Below are 15,498 nucleotides of genomic sequence, written 5' to 3'. Positions count from 1 at the left end.
GTCATCATCTGTATCTTGTTTTGCTCTCTCTGTTCCCCACATACGGCGCCAAATGTTGGAGCTCTAGTGTTCAACTCTCTACTCTCCTCTCCTCTCCTTCCTAGGTCTAGCCTCCCTAGTTTTGTCCAAAAGTCCCCTTTTTCTCTGTCTCACTGTTCTCTTTATACACCCTTGTCTTTCATCGTAGTCGTTCACCTGTCCTCTCATCCCTCGCTCACTCTTCTTCCACGTGTAGGGTTTCTACCGTGCACCTGTGAGACCGCGGACTGATACTACACTCCCGCGTTCTGTCCACGGTCTCCGCCTATCTTGCCTTGGGCCCATTCTACGGTTGATCTTCTACACCCCGGCTTCCACTACCACAGTTTGCATCGGGCTAATATTACAACTGATTCTTTATATCGCAGACCATACCACCACACTAATCAATACAAATGTCTTCCAAAAGATCCCAAGTGTGATCCTGTTAGTTAGTGGTTTAAAATCATTGACACTACAAGAAGACCTTCAACGTAGAAATTAATGTATATATAATATACGACATTTTCGAACGTGAACATATGTATATATAATATACGACATTTTCGAACTTGAACATATGAATAATTTTAATCAACAAGGATATCTGTTAGTGTCTTTTTGCATTATTAGGATGTTTTATATCCAGCTTAATTTGTTGGCCCAAGTTGCACCGCAACCAATTGACCGACCAACAGATGAAATATCGACATCCTCCAATACAACACTGATATATCAGAGCATACGTTTTGATATTGCACGATATATTGAACTATAAAAACTCAAAACCCTGGGAAAGGAGAAAGGGTTTTGAGTAGTGACCTCATGATTGCTACTCATTTATAGATTCCACATTTCCAAACACACTTCACTCACTCTCTCTCTCGCGCGCGCACAACAACTATGTTGAAGAAGTCAATACACTTGGCTCTCTCAGGTATTTATTCAAACACCTCATCTTCCATTTCATTCCAAATCTCATTTTGATAATTGTTATTGTTTTCAGGGCATTGTCAAACATTGAAACGAGTACTTGTTACCAATCGTACATTCTCATCTGCTACTGCACCAACAGAAGAAGAATACGCCAGAAGAAACTACGCAAGGAATCTACCTGAATACAATACTGTTATTAGTTCTTTAACTTTTCAAAGAAAGAATTTTTTGTTAAGGGATGCTTATGAAGATATGGTGCTTGATGGTGTTAAGCCAGATATAGATACATTTCATTCATTGCTTGTGGGTACAATGAAAGGAGCTCGTTTACAAGACGCTTTCTTTTTTCGTGATGAAATGAAAGCTATGGGTTTGTTTCCTGATGTGAGTATTTAGCTTTTTTTTTTTTTTTTTTTTTTTTGTTGTGTAGAATATGGGCATGGATATAATGTTAAGTGCTAGACAACCTTTGTTAGAATAATCATTTCTTTTAGCAATCTAGGGTTGGTTAATAGGGTTGCTCCTCGGTCGGTAAAAGATATCTTAGAGTCTCAGGGTACATTCTTCAAAGGGGTGAAAACCCTTTGCGATTATGTGGGGTCTATGGCTGGAGAGGAATAGAAGAGAATTCCAGGATAAAGCCTTGACTGTGGAGCAGATGGTCATATCGATCAAAGGTTTGGTGGCTAACTCGGCTTTGATTTGAGAGGAGTGGAGGAGCAGATACATATATGGAAGATGCTTGTTGTGTGTGAATGAATCAACATGGCTTGTTGCTCAACTGGGATTGATACTAGTCTTCTGGTGTAATTGGGTGAAGCTTTTTCCTTTAGCAGTCTAGCTTGATTCTTTGAATATACTGTATAAACATCCCACTAATATGAAAACACACTAACAGTACATGAGTAACCGCAAACATCACCTCATTCTGACATTCTCTGTCCTCCACACAATATCTCCTCATCCTTAAAAACTGTACCAAATGAAGCTTACAGAGTGTAAGACCTCCTTGGCCTTTTGATGCAGACACCTTCTCCAGGCAACGAGTTGCAATTCTTCCTTCAGGGAATCCCAAAGGAAGTATTGTATGTTGCTCTAATATCCATGCTAATCAGAATGAAGAGAATGCTTAAGTTCTATGTAGAGGTGTTTGTGCTTTTCAACCATGTTGATATATTTACGTAGGACAGAGTCCAATCACTAACTCTTTCATATTAAGTCTCCAAAATCGGATCTTACACATTTTCCCCTGATTTAGCACCCATTAGGAGAGTAAAAGTACCATCAAGGAGAGGGATTACTGATTAAAACGTACTGAAAGATATATGGATTACAAGTTCACACTGAAAGATAAAAGATCACCGACACCCAAGCATTGTACTAGAGGCCACTTTGAATCCACGGTAGATACCTTTTAATTTTCTCTCACCTATTAAACTAAATGAAATACATGTTTATGATGTCCTATACCAAGTTATGTTAGTGGAATTTTGAATGGTGTGCATGTAATGAGTTTCCTTTTTAGTAGTGGTGAGGTGGGATATGCTTTTGTATCTAGATGTAGGATGATTTGTGGTTCTCAAGTTAGCCTCCTATGGCTGTGGTTTTTCTTTTGTTTCATTGTAACACAGTAGGCTCCCTCGGCCTACTATGATCTTTTACTTTAGATGAGATTCAACTTTACCAAGGAAAAAATGAATCTTTTTTTATAAGTTATTAAGCCTTGTACATCTATGATCTCATCCTTTTTCTTAGCACTCTCTGCCAACACAAACTGTTTTCTATATGTATAGGTCCCATCATACAACTTCCTGATATCAACCTGTGGAAAATGTAAGCATTCTGATGCTGCTATTCAGGTAAGATTCTCTCCTTTTCCCCTCCTTCATTCATTGCTTATGGATAAACCTTTTGTCTGTTTAACAATTATATATGCTAAGTATACCATTTTGTGAAATAGGAATTTACGTTCTAACTTCTCTGGTTATCTTTGAATTGAAGATTCTGGAAGAAATGAAGAACAATGGGGTGAAACCAAATGGGCAAACCTACATCTGTCTTCTCAATGCTTGTGCAGCAACTGGTCGAATAGATCAAGTGTATGTCCTATATATTTTGCTAATGTCTCACTCCTTAAGTTTGTGTTGTTTGCTTTGGCATGGATCCTATTAACTATTCATTTAGTTAGGGCTGTCAATGGGCCGGGACAGGCCCGAAGGCCGATTGAATCCGAACCGATATGATAAGGACTTGGACCTTAAATTTAGCCCGATAAGATTATTGGGCTAGGTCTAAACATACCCATGTTCTGGGCCGGGCCTGGACCTAGGTGTGTCCTGTTCAGGCCTGACCCGTTGACAGCCCAACATTTAGTTCTTATTTCCCTAAAGGTGCTATTCCGATCACCCATTACCTAATTTGAATCCGAACTATCATGTCTTTGGTTTATTTGTGTTACTTAGCAACACACTTTATCTTGTTAACAATTTACTTGACTTTATTCATAACCACTGTTCTTTTTGAATATTTGACCTTTAATTTTGATCTTGTAAAATATTTACTTTTGTTGCACTCTAAGTAAAAGCAATCCCTTTTTATTTATATATATACAATTAGACAGTAAATGTAGGCTGGTTGCACTATAAACTTGACTAGTTGCACTATAAACTTGACTGGTTGATAGATTATTCTTGTAATGCCACAGATATGCTATTGTTCGCGATATGACTGCTGCTGGTCTCGGGTTAAACAAATTTTGTTATGCTGGACTTGTAGCTGCACATGTGAATAGGACACCCAGGACTGAGGAGACACTGGCAAAAGTATGTGGCATATTAATTTTAGCCTTTCTCCAATTCTAATATTGAATTCTAACCGTACTAAATCCTTTCATATTTCTTGATGTGAAAGATCATTGATCTTGTTGAACAGTCAAAAGGGTGGTCTTCAGTGGAAGGCGCTAATGACACTGCAGAAAACGTAATGATTGGTGTCTCCGAGGAAGAATTGTATAATGTCCCTACAGCAGAATTTGTTCATAGGCGAGGAGGATTTGTTTTTAGGGACCTAACTGTTTATCATGTTGCACTTCTTGCTTGTGCAGATCTTCAAAGTATAGAGGTAATATTAAAACGTTGAATACGGATGAGATTCTGATTTACATTTAAAAATAAAACTGAACTGATAACTCTTTTACATCTATAGATGAATTTTTAAGAATATTTTTCTGTATAGAAATAAAAGAAATATCTCGAAGACATACATAGGAGCATTTATAGTCCTCTTTTTTTGTCTTTTCGTAAGCATGTGTCAATTTCCCATTTACTTGATTCCATTCGTAAGGCTAGAGCCCGCTTGGTGACCAGGTGGAAGGAACCTTCCCATTGTTCCTAAGTTTTGGGCTGAGCTGGACGATACTTTTGCTCTTGTAGTGGCCTCCTATGGTGCATTAGAGGATATTTTAATGTTTTTTTTGTTGTCAGAGTGACAGGTAGGCGGGTGTTGTGTTGACTCTCAAATAAAAGTTTTGGATGACTTAATCAGTAGATCTGAATCACTTGATTTTCCACTTAAAGGTGGGCAATGTAGTTGATCGAATAGGCAGGCTACTCTCCCTGATCTCGATTGGATTCTTGCAGTCTGTAGACGACCCCTTTTGGGTTATCCTATGCCATGTGGGATGTTGCTTATGGTAAACTTATATAAGGTGTAATTTCGTAGACTTACATTCTTGGATAAACAAAAGTGTTACTGCATGTATCAATTGGTCGAATAAGAAAATGAATTAGGAGAAGCATTCCTGAAACCAAAGTATGCAGTCCAACGCAATTGGGTTTCTTGCATGAACGGGTATCGACAATGTTATTCAATTTCGTGCTGGAGGGAACTTGTGACGAAATTTCTCAGATTATTTTACTCGTGTGTGCTCATGATCCATTGTCAAGTAGACTGCAGACACACATCTCGGTCTGGTTGTTATGAGAAGAATTACTATTGGATAATTTTTGGGTAAATGAGCCATCGCGATGTTTATGAAGAACTTATCGCAGGGTAGATAATCACTTTTCACTTTCCCTTTGGGGGTATGTTTGGGTCGCTTTAATGGAAGTTCCTTTTGGAAATGAAAACCCCAAGGTTGCCAATTCTGACACCAAGATTTCCTTCGACTATTTAATAAAGTAGGATAAATGAGTGGAAATCGGTGATGCCGTGCTGAGGTTAGTTTTCGTCTCCAACGTTTTATTTTCTATAAGAAAGTTTGGGTGCCACTGGAAATTCTATGAAATTGAATCTTTAGGTGGAGTTGAGGGATTGAGCCATTGAGGTGAAAAGGTGTGATGTCTCAATGAGGTATGGTTTTCTCTCTTTGTTGAAAGTGAAAATCCAAGGTGGCAGAGTCGAGGAAATGTTATCAGAGAGAAAATTGCAGACAAGGATATGGTCGTAGTCAAACAGATGAGGAAAACATGATTGCAGTGAAATCCATGTCATCCATTATCTTAAACCGGGATATGGTGGTAGTCAAACAGATGAGTTGCAGTGAAATCCATGTCATCCCTTATCTTTAACCGCTTTCTGCTATTTTGCAATTTTTGGTACTGACAATTTTATTTATTATTTTTTTTTTGCATAATAAACAAGTAAAACATTTATTATTTGGATTTTGTTAACTTTTGATATTCAGTTCCTGTCTTGTCAAATCCATTGTATTGTTTTGCTTTGTTATCTGCATATTGATTTTTGGTGTTATTATTTTACAACTTTAGACGATGGAGAGACTCTTGGATATGCTTGCGAAGGATCGTAAAACACCCGATATCTTTATTGTGATGCAAACTATGAGGTAATTTTGTTTTCATCATTGACTTGTGGAGAAATAGAAGTACATCATCTGCATGAAGTTCATTCCATTTCGTTCCACACCTAATCTGTGAATTAAGTTCTGAACGCTGCAAAATTTCTCTGCCAACAGTAGTTGTTGAGTCAATTTAACTTATGTGTGTCACGTTATGTGTTCAAAATGAAGTGGTTGTGGGCTCGTGGGAGTTGTGGCTCATGGTTTTTCTACGTAATTTTGAAATTAGTTTTGGCAGTCTACTTCTTCTTGGTTGCTAGAATGACTATACTCCAAAAGTCTGAGCTGATGGAAATAGTGCAAAGAATGTAGAGTGAAGTGACTGTCTATGTTACATGGACACACCATATTTTAAAATAATTTGTGTTGGATATGTATCCACGTGTCTGTGTTGGACACACACGAACACATATTGTATGTGATATACCTTAGTTTTTTATATTTCGCCGTGTCAGATACGGACACATGCATCCGTGTCAATGTAAGTGTCAATGTAACTTAGCGACTGGCACAACAAGGGGCAAGGCAAACACAAACCAAAACATTTCCCTCAGAGCTTGCACTATAGACTGGAAGGGAGACTTGCTTCTTTGGTCACTATGCTGAGAGACCCTTTACACGAAAGATCGAGTGGATGGAGACGCAAGAAATTGTAGCTCTCTTGTCCTTAGTAGTAAATCTTCCATAAAGATCTGTATTTCACTATTTCATCATCCAGGTTAATTTGCAACAGAGTAGCTCACTGTTTTACAAGATCTGATTACGAGCGAGCCTATAAATCTAAAGCGCTTGTTGTGGATCAGTGTGATCTGTTAGTGTTTATTTTTGGGTAGGTTTCTGTGGTTGCTGTTGTCTAAAGGTTGTTAGGGGTTTTTTAGTGTTTGAAGTAGGCATATGGCCTTTCATCTTGAGATTACATTCTGACAGTGTCAATACTGTTGAATGGAAATGCAGTGGAGCTTAGAGCATTCAGAAGATTGATTGGAAAGACTTTAAAGCATTTAAGCAAGTCAACAAGTGTCATCTTAAGGTGGAATTGTGAAGTGTTAATCTGTGCTCAAGGGGGAGCAGATTTAGCCATGTTGAGAGTTTAAACTCAACCAACTCAATTAGTTATGTTTGTCATATGCTCGTGTTTTTGTAAGCTATACTTGCTTTCCATTCTTCATTCTTGATGTAGTCACTGTTGTTTGTTTCCTCTGTACAAGTCGTTCAACCCCATTTGTTATTTACTCAATCCTCTTGTCCCATCTTTGTAACTAATAAACAGAGTCACCTCCTTCAGTTTACCTATGAAGCACCGATACGTCCCTAAGGGTGAAGTATCGGTGTCCGATATGTGTCCGACACGGATACGCCCCGATACGTGTCGGATACGTAATTTGGAGTATCCGATTTTATAATTAATTTTTTTAATTTCTGACACGTGGGGGATACACGGGGGACAGTAATCTCACACATACAAGAAATTTTTTTGGAACTTCAACAAAAAAAAACAAGTGAAATAAAATCGAAATTAAGAAGAGATGCAAAAGAAGAAAGATGAAGTGATTAAGTGGTACCTGACTAACTAATTTTAATTTGCAACCTCCATAGATAAATCTTCAAAACCTTCCTTTTAAAACCCCATGAAGAAAGAAGAAAGATGAATTGCCATTTTAATTTGAATTTGGTGAAAAATGCTCAATTATATATATATATATATATATATATATATATATATATATATATATATATATATATATATATATATATATTATTCAAACGTGTCCATGACGTATCCGTGTCCTATATTTTTGAAAAATGTCGTGTCCGCGTATCCTTGTCGTGTATCGGTATCCGTGCTTCCTAGCAGTTTACTTTGCAGAGAACTACAAGAAATGGTTTTAGGAGAACAGAGACCTCTATGATAATCCGCAAAACTGTAAGCATGCCCTCCATCGGGCTGAGGACAAGGTTAGAAATGTTCAAACAAAACAGTTTGTGATACCGATCTCGATGTTGTGGAGGGTTATCCACCAAAAAATCAGCCCTTGATTTTATTTCTTGATGATCTCATGTTGTGGTCGCTTATCTTGCACTCAATTACAAGCAAATGAGTCAGGCGAGTTATATTACTATATCTCCCTTAGAATTCACAAATGCCTTGAGAATGGACCTTTTTCTAATTTCACCATATCTGGTGTACTATTATAGCCTATAAATAGTTGATCTTAGTCCATCTGGAGACGTAATACTTACGGTGGCTATCATGGGATTCTTAAGTTAAGCATTAAGCACAATTTTTTTGTGGGCAACTACTGAGCAAAATAACCAGTGTTATGCTCCACCATCATGCAATTTATTGGTCATCTTCCATCTTCATATGCTCTACAGTTCTATTGGAATGCTCCCTCTCGCCTGTGGAGGGGATGTCCTTTTTCAGTGACACTCATGCGGTTTGACTTATTTGGTCCACAGGTGCTACTTATGTTGCGGAGATCTTGAACGTGGCCTTAAGACTTTTGAGGATTATATTAGTGAAAGGCCACCAGTGGTGGAACTCTATGTGGTGAGTTCTTTTTCCTTCTTCTTTCCCCCTCCAGACAACACCACGGAAAGGTAAAAAAAAAGAAAAAGGAAAACCAAATCTGATGAATTCTGAACATACAGCTGAAAATGAATTTCAATTGTTATGTGAAAATTGAAATGAACTTTATCTCACAACTAATGTGTTGAATTCCACAATTATAGACACTAATGGAGGGAGCTATGGTGGGACATACTGAACGGGGAATGCAAATCGCTTTAGATACCCTGGTATGATTAAGTTTTGCAACTTCTGATTTGATTTAATATTTGATACCCGCATCACCAAGTGGTCTTAATTAGAACTTCTATATTATAAAATGTCATGCAGGAAAAGATGACTTCCAGAGGCTTTTTCTTGAATTACAAGATGGGAAGTGATCTCCTTCTTGCTGCCTCTGGTGAAAAGGTAATCTAGCAAAACGATTGCTTACAACATTGGATGTGTTATATGCTACTAGTTATGATTTTGATCAGCGTCTATTGGATTTGGTGAAAACTGTGGGTTTGCTTTGGTTACCATTTTTCGAGAAAAGTAAATACTAAATGATGGTTATATGAATTCCAATTAAGGTGACTCCTAAAAAACTCAGCCACTAAAACCAATGAAGTAGAATCTGATTTTTGGTGGAGATGTTCCCCCACACAATAGAGATCATCCTTGCTAAGTTCAGCTCATTTGAAGATGTGTAAACCTCTTCAAAAATTGTTTAAAAATGTTTGAATTTATTAAACGTCTTAGAGTTTTTTTAATTGTTTGACAAGGTTAAACTCATTCAATTCTGCTGATCTTTTGTGGAGGTGTTCTTTATTAGGGGAAGAATATCTCCACAAAAAATCAGCCCTCAATTCATCTTGCAAGTCCATTTTCGGTGGTGGAGTTCATTTGGAGTCACTGTAAAGAAGTTCGACAGTTTTTCTTCTTGTTTCGGTTGCTGTATAAACTTGGGATATAAACCTGGGATCTTCTGAAAAGAAAATTGCTTTTGATATGCATATTTAATTAAGATTTTCATGATTGGATTTAGGGCGGCGGGTACACTACTGCCAACTATATATGGGATCTGATGCAAGAACGCAAGCTCAATCTTTCTCTGCCTGCCTTAAAGGCTTATCACAAGGGGTTAATGGTGAGTCTTATTTCCTTGGTGCTCTACTCTATGTGCTTTCTTAAAATCGTTGATTGATTTGTACTTGTTTTAGTATTCATATTTAAGTCAACCTTGTGTTGGTATACTATTCTTGTTTATGTGGACGCTCTCGACTTGCCCTGAAGGCCATGTTGTTGGTTTTGGAAGAAATAAGATGTTAAGCTTTCAGGCCTTCTCTTAAACAGATTATCCGTTAACGGACATGGTGTCTTGGACAGCTTATTTAGTGTCTTGGACAGCTTATTTAGTGTCTTGAACAGCTTTTGCATTTACGCTTATTACATGGTCATGGGCAAGGCACTAAATAAACTGCGTCAAGACACTATATAACATGTCCGTAAACAGATAATCCGTTTAAGAGAATTCCTGGTTAAGTTTCACAGATGGTGTATCTATTAAAATGCTTGCGTGTTGTTCTTTAGTAGTGGAACACTTGCACATAATAATCATTCATGCCATTGTTATCACTCTTTTTCTTTCATTCCCAATAAAGAATGTGATATTTGTGTTCAATTAAATAGTGTGTCAGCATTTCAGCACTAATATTCACCATTAAATCATATTTTCACTCGTAGAGACATTTCCATATGCCCTCAAAGACATCATTGCTATTCAAAGTAGGGTTAACTAGTATTACCCCCCACTAGATTAGCCAATTAGGATCTCCTCCTAGATGGGGAAATTAGGGTCTCTCCCCTCCCCAAAGTACAAAAAAAAAAAGTCACTCAAGTTTTTTTTTTGTGTACTTGGAGGGGAGACCCTAATTTCCCATATAGTACAACACGTTTCTACACTTCAAAGTATAACTTGTTAACCCTTCAAAGTATAACACGTTTCAGTATGGAAAAAAAGTGGTGTGTGCAAGCCTAGTAGTTCTGCAGCTTTAAGAAAGCAAACTAGTGTAGATTTACTAGTGCATATTCTTCAATTTAGAATATGCACAAGTAGCGTCCATGTAAAACAAGTGCAGTGGCCTAAGAAAAACTGGGTAGTTAACACCTAGGAAGCACAAATATTGATATGCGACACGGATACGCGGACACGGCATTTTTCAAAAATATAGGATACAGATACGTCATGGACACGTTTAAATAATATATATATATATATAAATATTATATAATTGAGCATTTTTCACCAAATTCAAATTAAAATGGCAATTCTACTTCATAAAATGACCAATTCAAACACATTAAGCAGCAACTTACATGTACAACTTGGATTCACTTCATCTTTCTTCTCTTGCATCTTTTCTTAACTTAAATTTTATTTCACTTGTTTTTTTTTTTTTGTTAAAGTTCCAAAAAAATTTCTTGTATGTGTGAGATTATTGTCCCCTGCATGTCCCTTGCGTATCCCCTGCGTGTCCCCCGCGTGTCAGAAATTAAAAAATTAATTATAAAATCGGATCCTCCAAATCGCATATCCGACACGTATCGGACTCATATTGGGGAGTATCCGTGTCGGACACGTATCGAACACGGATACTTCACCCTTAGGGACGTATTGGTGCTTCATTGGTTAACACCTGTCTATGTGTTGTATCTCTGAATTTTGTACTCATCTTGTCTGCCGTGTGTGCTAATCTCTACACTATATGATAGCCGGGTATTTAGGAACCCCTCTCCACTGTCGAGTAGGCAATTTGTAATCTCCATAGTTGCTCAATTTCAAAACACCTCCCTCACAAAAATTAGAACAAACCCCCTATTTTTTAATAATTTAGAAAAACCTCCCTAATATCACTTAAATTATATAATTATTCCCAATTTCCTTCGCTAATATTAAAAACACTATATGATAGCCGGTATTTAGAAACCCCTCTCCACTGTCGAGTAGGTAATTTGTAATATCTATAGTTGCTCAATTTCGAAACACTTCCCTTGCAAAAATTAGAACAAACCCTCTATTTATTAATAATTTAGAAAAGCCTCCCTAATATCACTTAAATTATATAATTATTTCCAATTTCTCTCGCTAATATTAGAACAAGCTCTCTTTTATTAATAATTTAGAAAAACCTTTCTAATGTCACTTAAATAACATAATTATTCCCTATTAAAAAAATAGATGAGCCTTTCTTATATAATTACAATTACCAATTACAATTAGAATCCAAAAAAATCATGTTAACTATCGAACTCGAGGGACGGGTTTTAAGATTTTAAGACTTTAGAAAAAAAAAAAAAAAAAAACACCAATGCGCAGCATAGTTTGCATACTTGTATATATTGTATAGTGGAATGCTACATTCCTACATCGAACTAAAGCTCTTCCTTGAATAAACAAGAGGTCAAGGACTTTTCTGCCTAGCCAGAAATTCTTTCACGATCTTCTTACCCCACAGCTGATTTGTGCATGCATGTTTAATTCTTCCTTGTTCAGTCTTAACTTTGTTATCCAATTTTCAGGAGCGTGACATAGCTAAAGATGATCCACGACTCTTGCATGTTTCTAGTAAGTTGGATGGAGCACGTACTAGATTTTAATCGGGGTCCTTAGTTGGCCCAGAGGCTGTCATTCTCCTTTTTTTCACCGCTTTTATTTTTGTGCATTTTATCTTTTTGGTATTTTTGTGTTTGGAGAACTGGCTTTTCTGCCGAAGGATATCTGAGGTGTTTGTACACCAAACGACTTTCTGGATGGCAAAAATTCATGTATGATTCATAATTGTTATTGAGCAACAGTGTCAAACGTATGAAAATGTAAATATGGTAGACCGGTTGAACTGGTAATGGGAAATTTTAAAGGTATTTGTTACTGCTGGACCCCAATTTGTGTTGGGCGGACTCCCAAAAAAAAACGATCATTATAACTGTGCCATTGGTTTCAAAAAATCCAAAAAAAAACAATTATTACAAGTATGTCATTGATTCTCAAAAAATTAAATTCAAAACCCCGTCAAGAGTTCAAAAAACAGAATTTTGAATTGTTTTTCAAAGTTTAAATCTCAAACGACATAGCCACACTGTCTGGATTGAGTCCAAAACGATGTGGTCATGTCGTTTGGGATTTGGACTTATAAAAAAATGGCCACACCGTTTGGACTTATAAAAATCTCCAACGATATGGTCACACCATTTGGACTAAGTCTCTAACGATATGGCCACACCGTTTGGACTAAGTCTCCAACAATATGGTCACACCGTTTGGACTTAGTTCAAAACGATGTAGCCATGTTGTTTGAGATTTGAACTTTGAAAAAAAATTCAAAGTTCTGTTTTTTGGGCTCTTGACCAGTGTGGCCGGGTCATTTGGACTAAGTCCCAAACGGTGTGACCAAGTCGTTTGAGACTTAGTCAAAACGACCTAGCCGGGACGTTTAAGTTTGGGGTTTCAAATTCAATTTTTTTAGGACCAATAGCATACTTATAATAATTGTTTTTTTTTTTTTAGATTTTTTAAAATCAATAGCATACTTGTAATAATTATTTTTTTTGTGGGAGTCGCCCAACACAAATTGGGGTCAATAGGACCCATTTTAAATCATAGTTGCAGCCCTCAATACTAGGCAACATGTATACATTTGAGTCAAAGGTTTAGAGTTTTGGAACGATGTACCTTAGAGCAACCAAACACATTTTATTGGCATCTGTGGCGTAACAGTTGAATGATTAATTTCCTTACTTTTTAATGTGATTACATTATACGAAACAGATATTTTTTTGAAAATGCGGAGTGTTCGTGTCTAATAGCACTGTATTGTAGAACGTGAAAGCTAGTGCATACTCTTATCACTTTATCAGTGGCAAAAAGTTTGTCAAAAGAAAGAAGATGGGAGGGGTTGGGTATCAGGTTTTTCAAAGAAATAAATCTAGCTATGCTTGCTAAACTGTATTGGAAGATTTTGAATGGGGCTCCTACAGACTAGAATCATGGGAGCAAAATATGAGAGGAGTCTCGAGCCACCATAAAGAATATAATGCCCTTCTAATATTTTTTTCCCCAAAGATTTTCATTTTATTTATGCTAAATGATGGGATACTGATCGAAAAAAAAAAGGAGATGCTAGTGAAAATACAGATTTTTACAAATGATATATGTAAAGGCGTGATTCAGCTTTCCTTTACATATACAGTCGGATGGAAACTGATAAAGGGATATATGAGGGGGACCGAGTTCGACTTAGGAGCGAACTGCCTACGTATCTTGCTTTGGGTTTTTCCAGAGAGGCAAGAATCAGGTCTGGCGTAGTTCATAGGAGGGATATTTATAGATGTTTAGAATGAATCTTCGCCCACCACATGTAAAGGGTGCAACCAACGTGGGGTCTAGATCAAAGAGGCGTGTGAGACCTGTCTCTATAGGTCTGTTGTGATGATGGAGTTTAGTAGTCTGGGCAAGTAGCTTGCGGCGGTGGGTCGATGGGCGGTGGCGATGATCCGTGCACGTGCTTTCGTATGCTCATGATTGCTTCTAGAAGGCAAACTGAGTCACGTTATAGCCTGGCTCGCGTACTGGTGCGAACTGTTCTGGAACGTTCTCTTAGCTTATGGGTGCGATCTGGTTCCACAAGTCGGCGTGATAGTTCCACCGTGCTGAGTACGCGCCTAATATTCCTAAGGGGGATATCACTCCCTTACACAGCCCCCTCTCAGTAGGGTGCGCTGGTCAGAGGAGCGGTTTGCTGAGAGAAAAATAGTAGCGCGTGTGGGTCGTGCTAGAGGTGGAGATATCCGCCTAGCTGGGGGAAACGATCTGTGGCACCCTGTGAGCTGGTGAGCATAGACGTTTGACCGCGTGATCGGCGACGGGGAGAATCTGAACGATTCTGAGAAAAAACGCGTGCGCCCCATTTTTTCGGGATGTGAAAAGACAAGACAGTTGGTTGGGAGTCGTGTGCAGTTAGGGTTGAGGTGTAATCATGATGCCTTGGAAACTGGAGGGGCGGTTGTTCAAAAATTTATTCACCGCTCTTTTGAAACGCGTCATTTGGTCGCCGTGCGGGTAGAAACCACTTCACTACCGCAACATTCTTCAGGTTAGTTTTTTGCCATTGTTGAACTCCTGCTTCTTGTTTCGTTCTTAGTCTCTAGGCTAGAGCTATTAGGATAATCCGTTAGTTACTAGTGGCTAGAATTGTTAGGGTTAGAAGAAATATGTCTGACTCAGACGACACGCGATCTAATGAGGTTCGTGAAGTTTCTCTTGGTTGGGATGACGAAGAGGAAGAGAAAGATGAGTTTGTGTGTGGGGTGGTTGAGGGTGATGATGAAGATGAGGCGGTTGAGGGGGCTGGAAGTGAGGAAAATGCAGCTCGATCTGCGGTCAGAAATGCTTGAAGCTAGCACTTCAGTCATTTGTGAGAGGTCGTCTTCTAGTTAGTTAGCCGCCGCCTAGAGGTTGTGGGACGGAACATGCTTTGAGGGCGTTCCCATATTTAAGAGAGAAATATGGGATAACCGTAAGCGGTCTGGAGATCCATGAGCCTGACCAGAACGCTCTAGTCTATAGCGATATGTACACCCCACCGAATCATGGGGTGATAATCTGTGAGGGGCAATTGAGGGCGCACATGACGATACCATTCTCCAAGCTGGTTTGTGAGTTCTTGAACCGCTGTGGCAAGGCGCCTATTCAATTTGTGGGTAACACGTGGCGGTTGTTCAAGGTTTTTGACCTGTTGAACGCCAGCGGTGCGTACCGGATAGAGGTCGCTGATGTTGTCGAGCATTACTTATTAAAGCGATCTCGGTCGCTGAACTTTAGCTTGCAAACTCGAGCTACGCTGTCGAGCGTTTTGGATGGTAAGAGTAACGAGTCGTGGGATAAACGACCGCTGCTGCTTGTTGGAAGCTACTGTGCGAGCGGGTTCAGTGTGGACAATAAAATATGCGACTTTACTGGTGGGTACCAGTGCGTTGTCTGATAATACCGATCTTGCATTGGTTGGTTTTGTACTGAAATTGTTCTTTCGTTGTCTGTGCAGATATCCACTTGGAAAAGGAGTCGAGTCGACAGGTGATTGAG

General features: G+C 38.4%; 1 protein-coding gene across 1 annotated transcript; it reads left to right on the top strand.

The window, feature by feature from the left end:
- Positions 1-777: 777 nt before the first annotated feature.
- LOC147494051 (Pentatricopeptide repeat (PPR) superfamily protein) lies at positions 778-12,288 on the top strand. The gene is made up of 12 exons (XM_086566230.1): positions 778-955; positions 1,025-1,338; positions 2,748-2,813; positions 2,956-3,053; positions 3,659-3,776; positions 3,865-4,074; positions 5,721-5,797; positions 8,270-8,360; positions 8,543-8,608; positions 8,709-8,786; positions 9,406-9,507; positions 11,940-12,288. Exons 1-12 carry the CDS (start codon positions 922-924, stop codon positions 12,015-12,017), a joined length of 1,332 nt encoding a protein of 443 aa, XP_086422356.1. The 5' UTR covers positions 778-921; the 3' UTR covers positions 12,018-12,288.
- Positions 12,289-15,498: the final 3,210 nt, after the last annotated feature.

The sequence above is a fragment of the Coptis chinensis genome, chromosome 6 (assembly GCF_015680905.1).
Source record: "Coptis chinensis isolate HL-2020 chromosome 6, ASM1568090v1, whole genome shotgun sequence".
In the NCBI taxonomy this organism is placed as follows: domain Eukaryota; kingdom Viridiplantae; phylum Streptophyta; class Magnoliopsida; order Ranunculales; family Ranunculaceae; genus Coptis; species Coptis chinensis.
The sequence above is the reverse complement of the archived record's forward strand: the minus strand, read 5'-3'. Positions and strand labels throughout refer to the sequence as shown.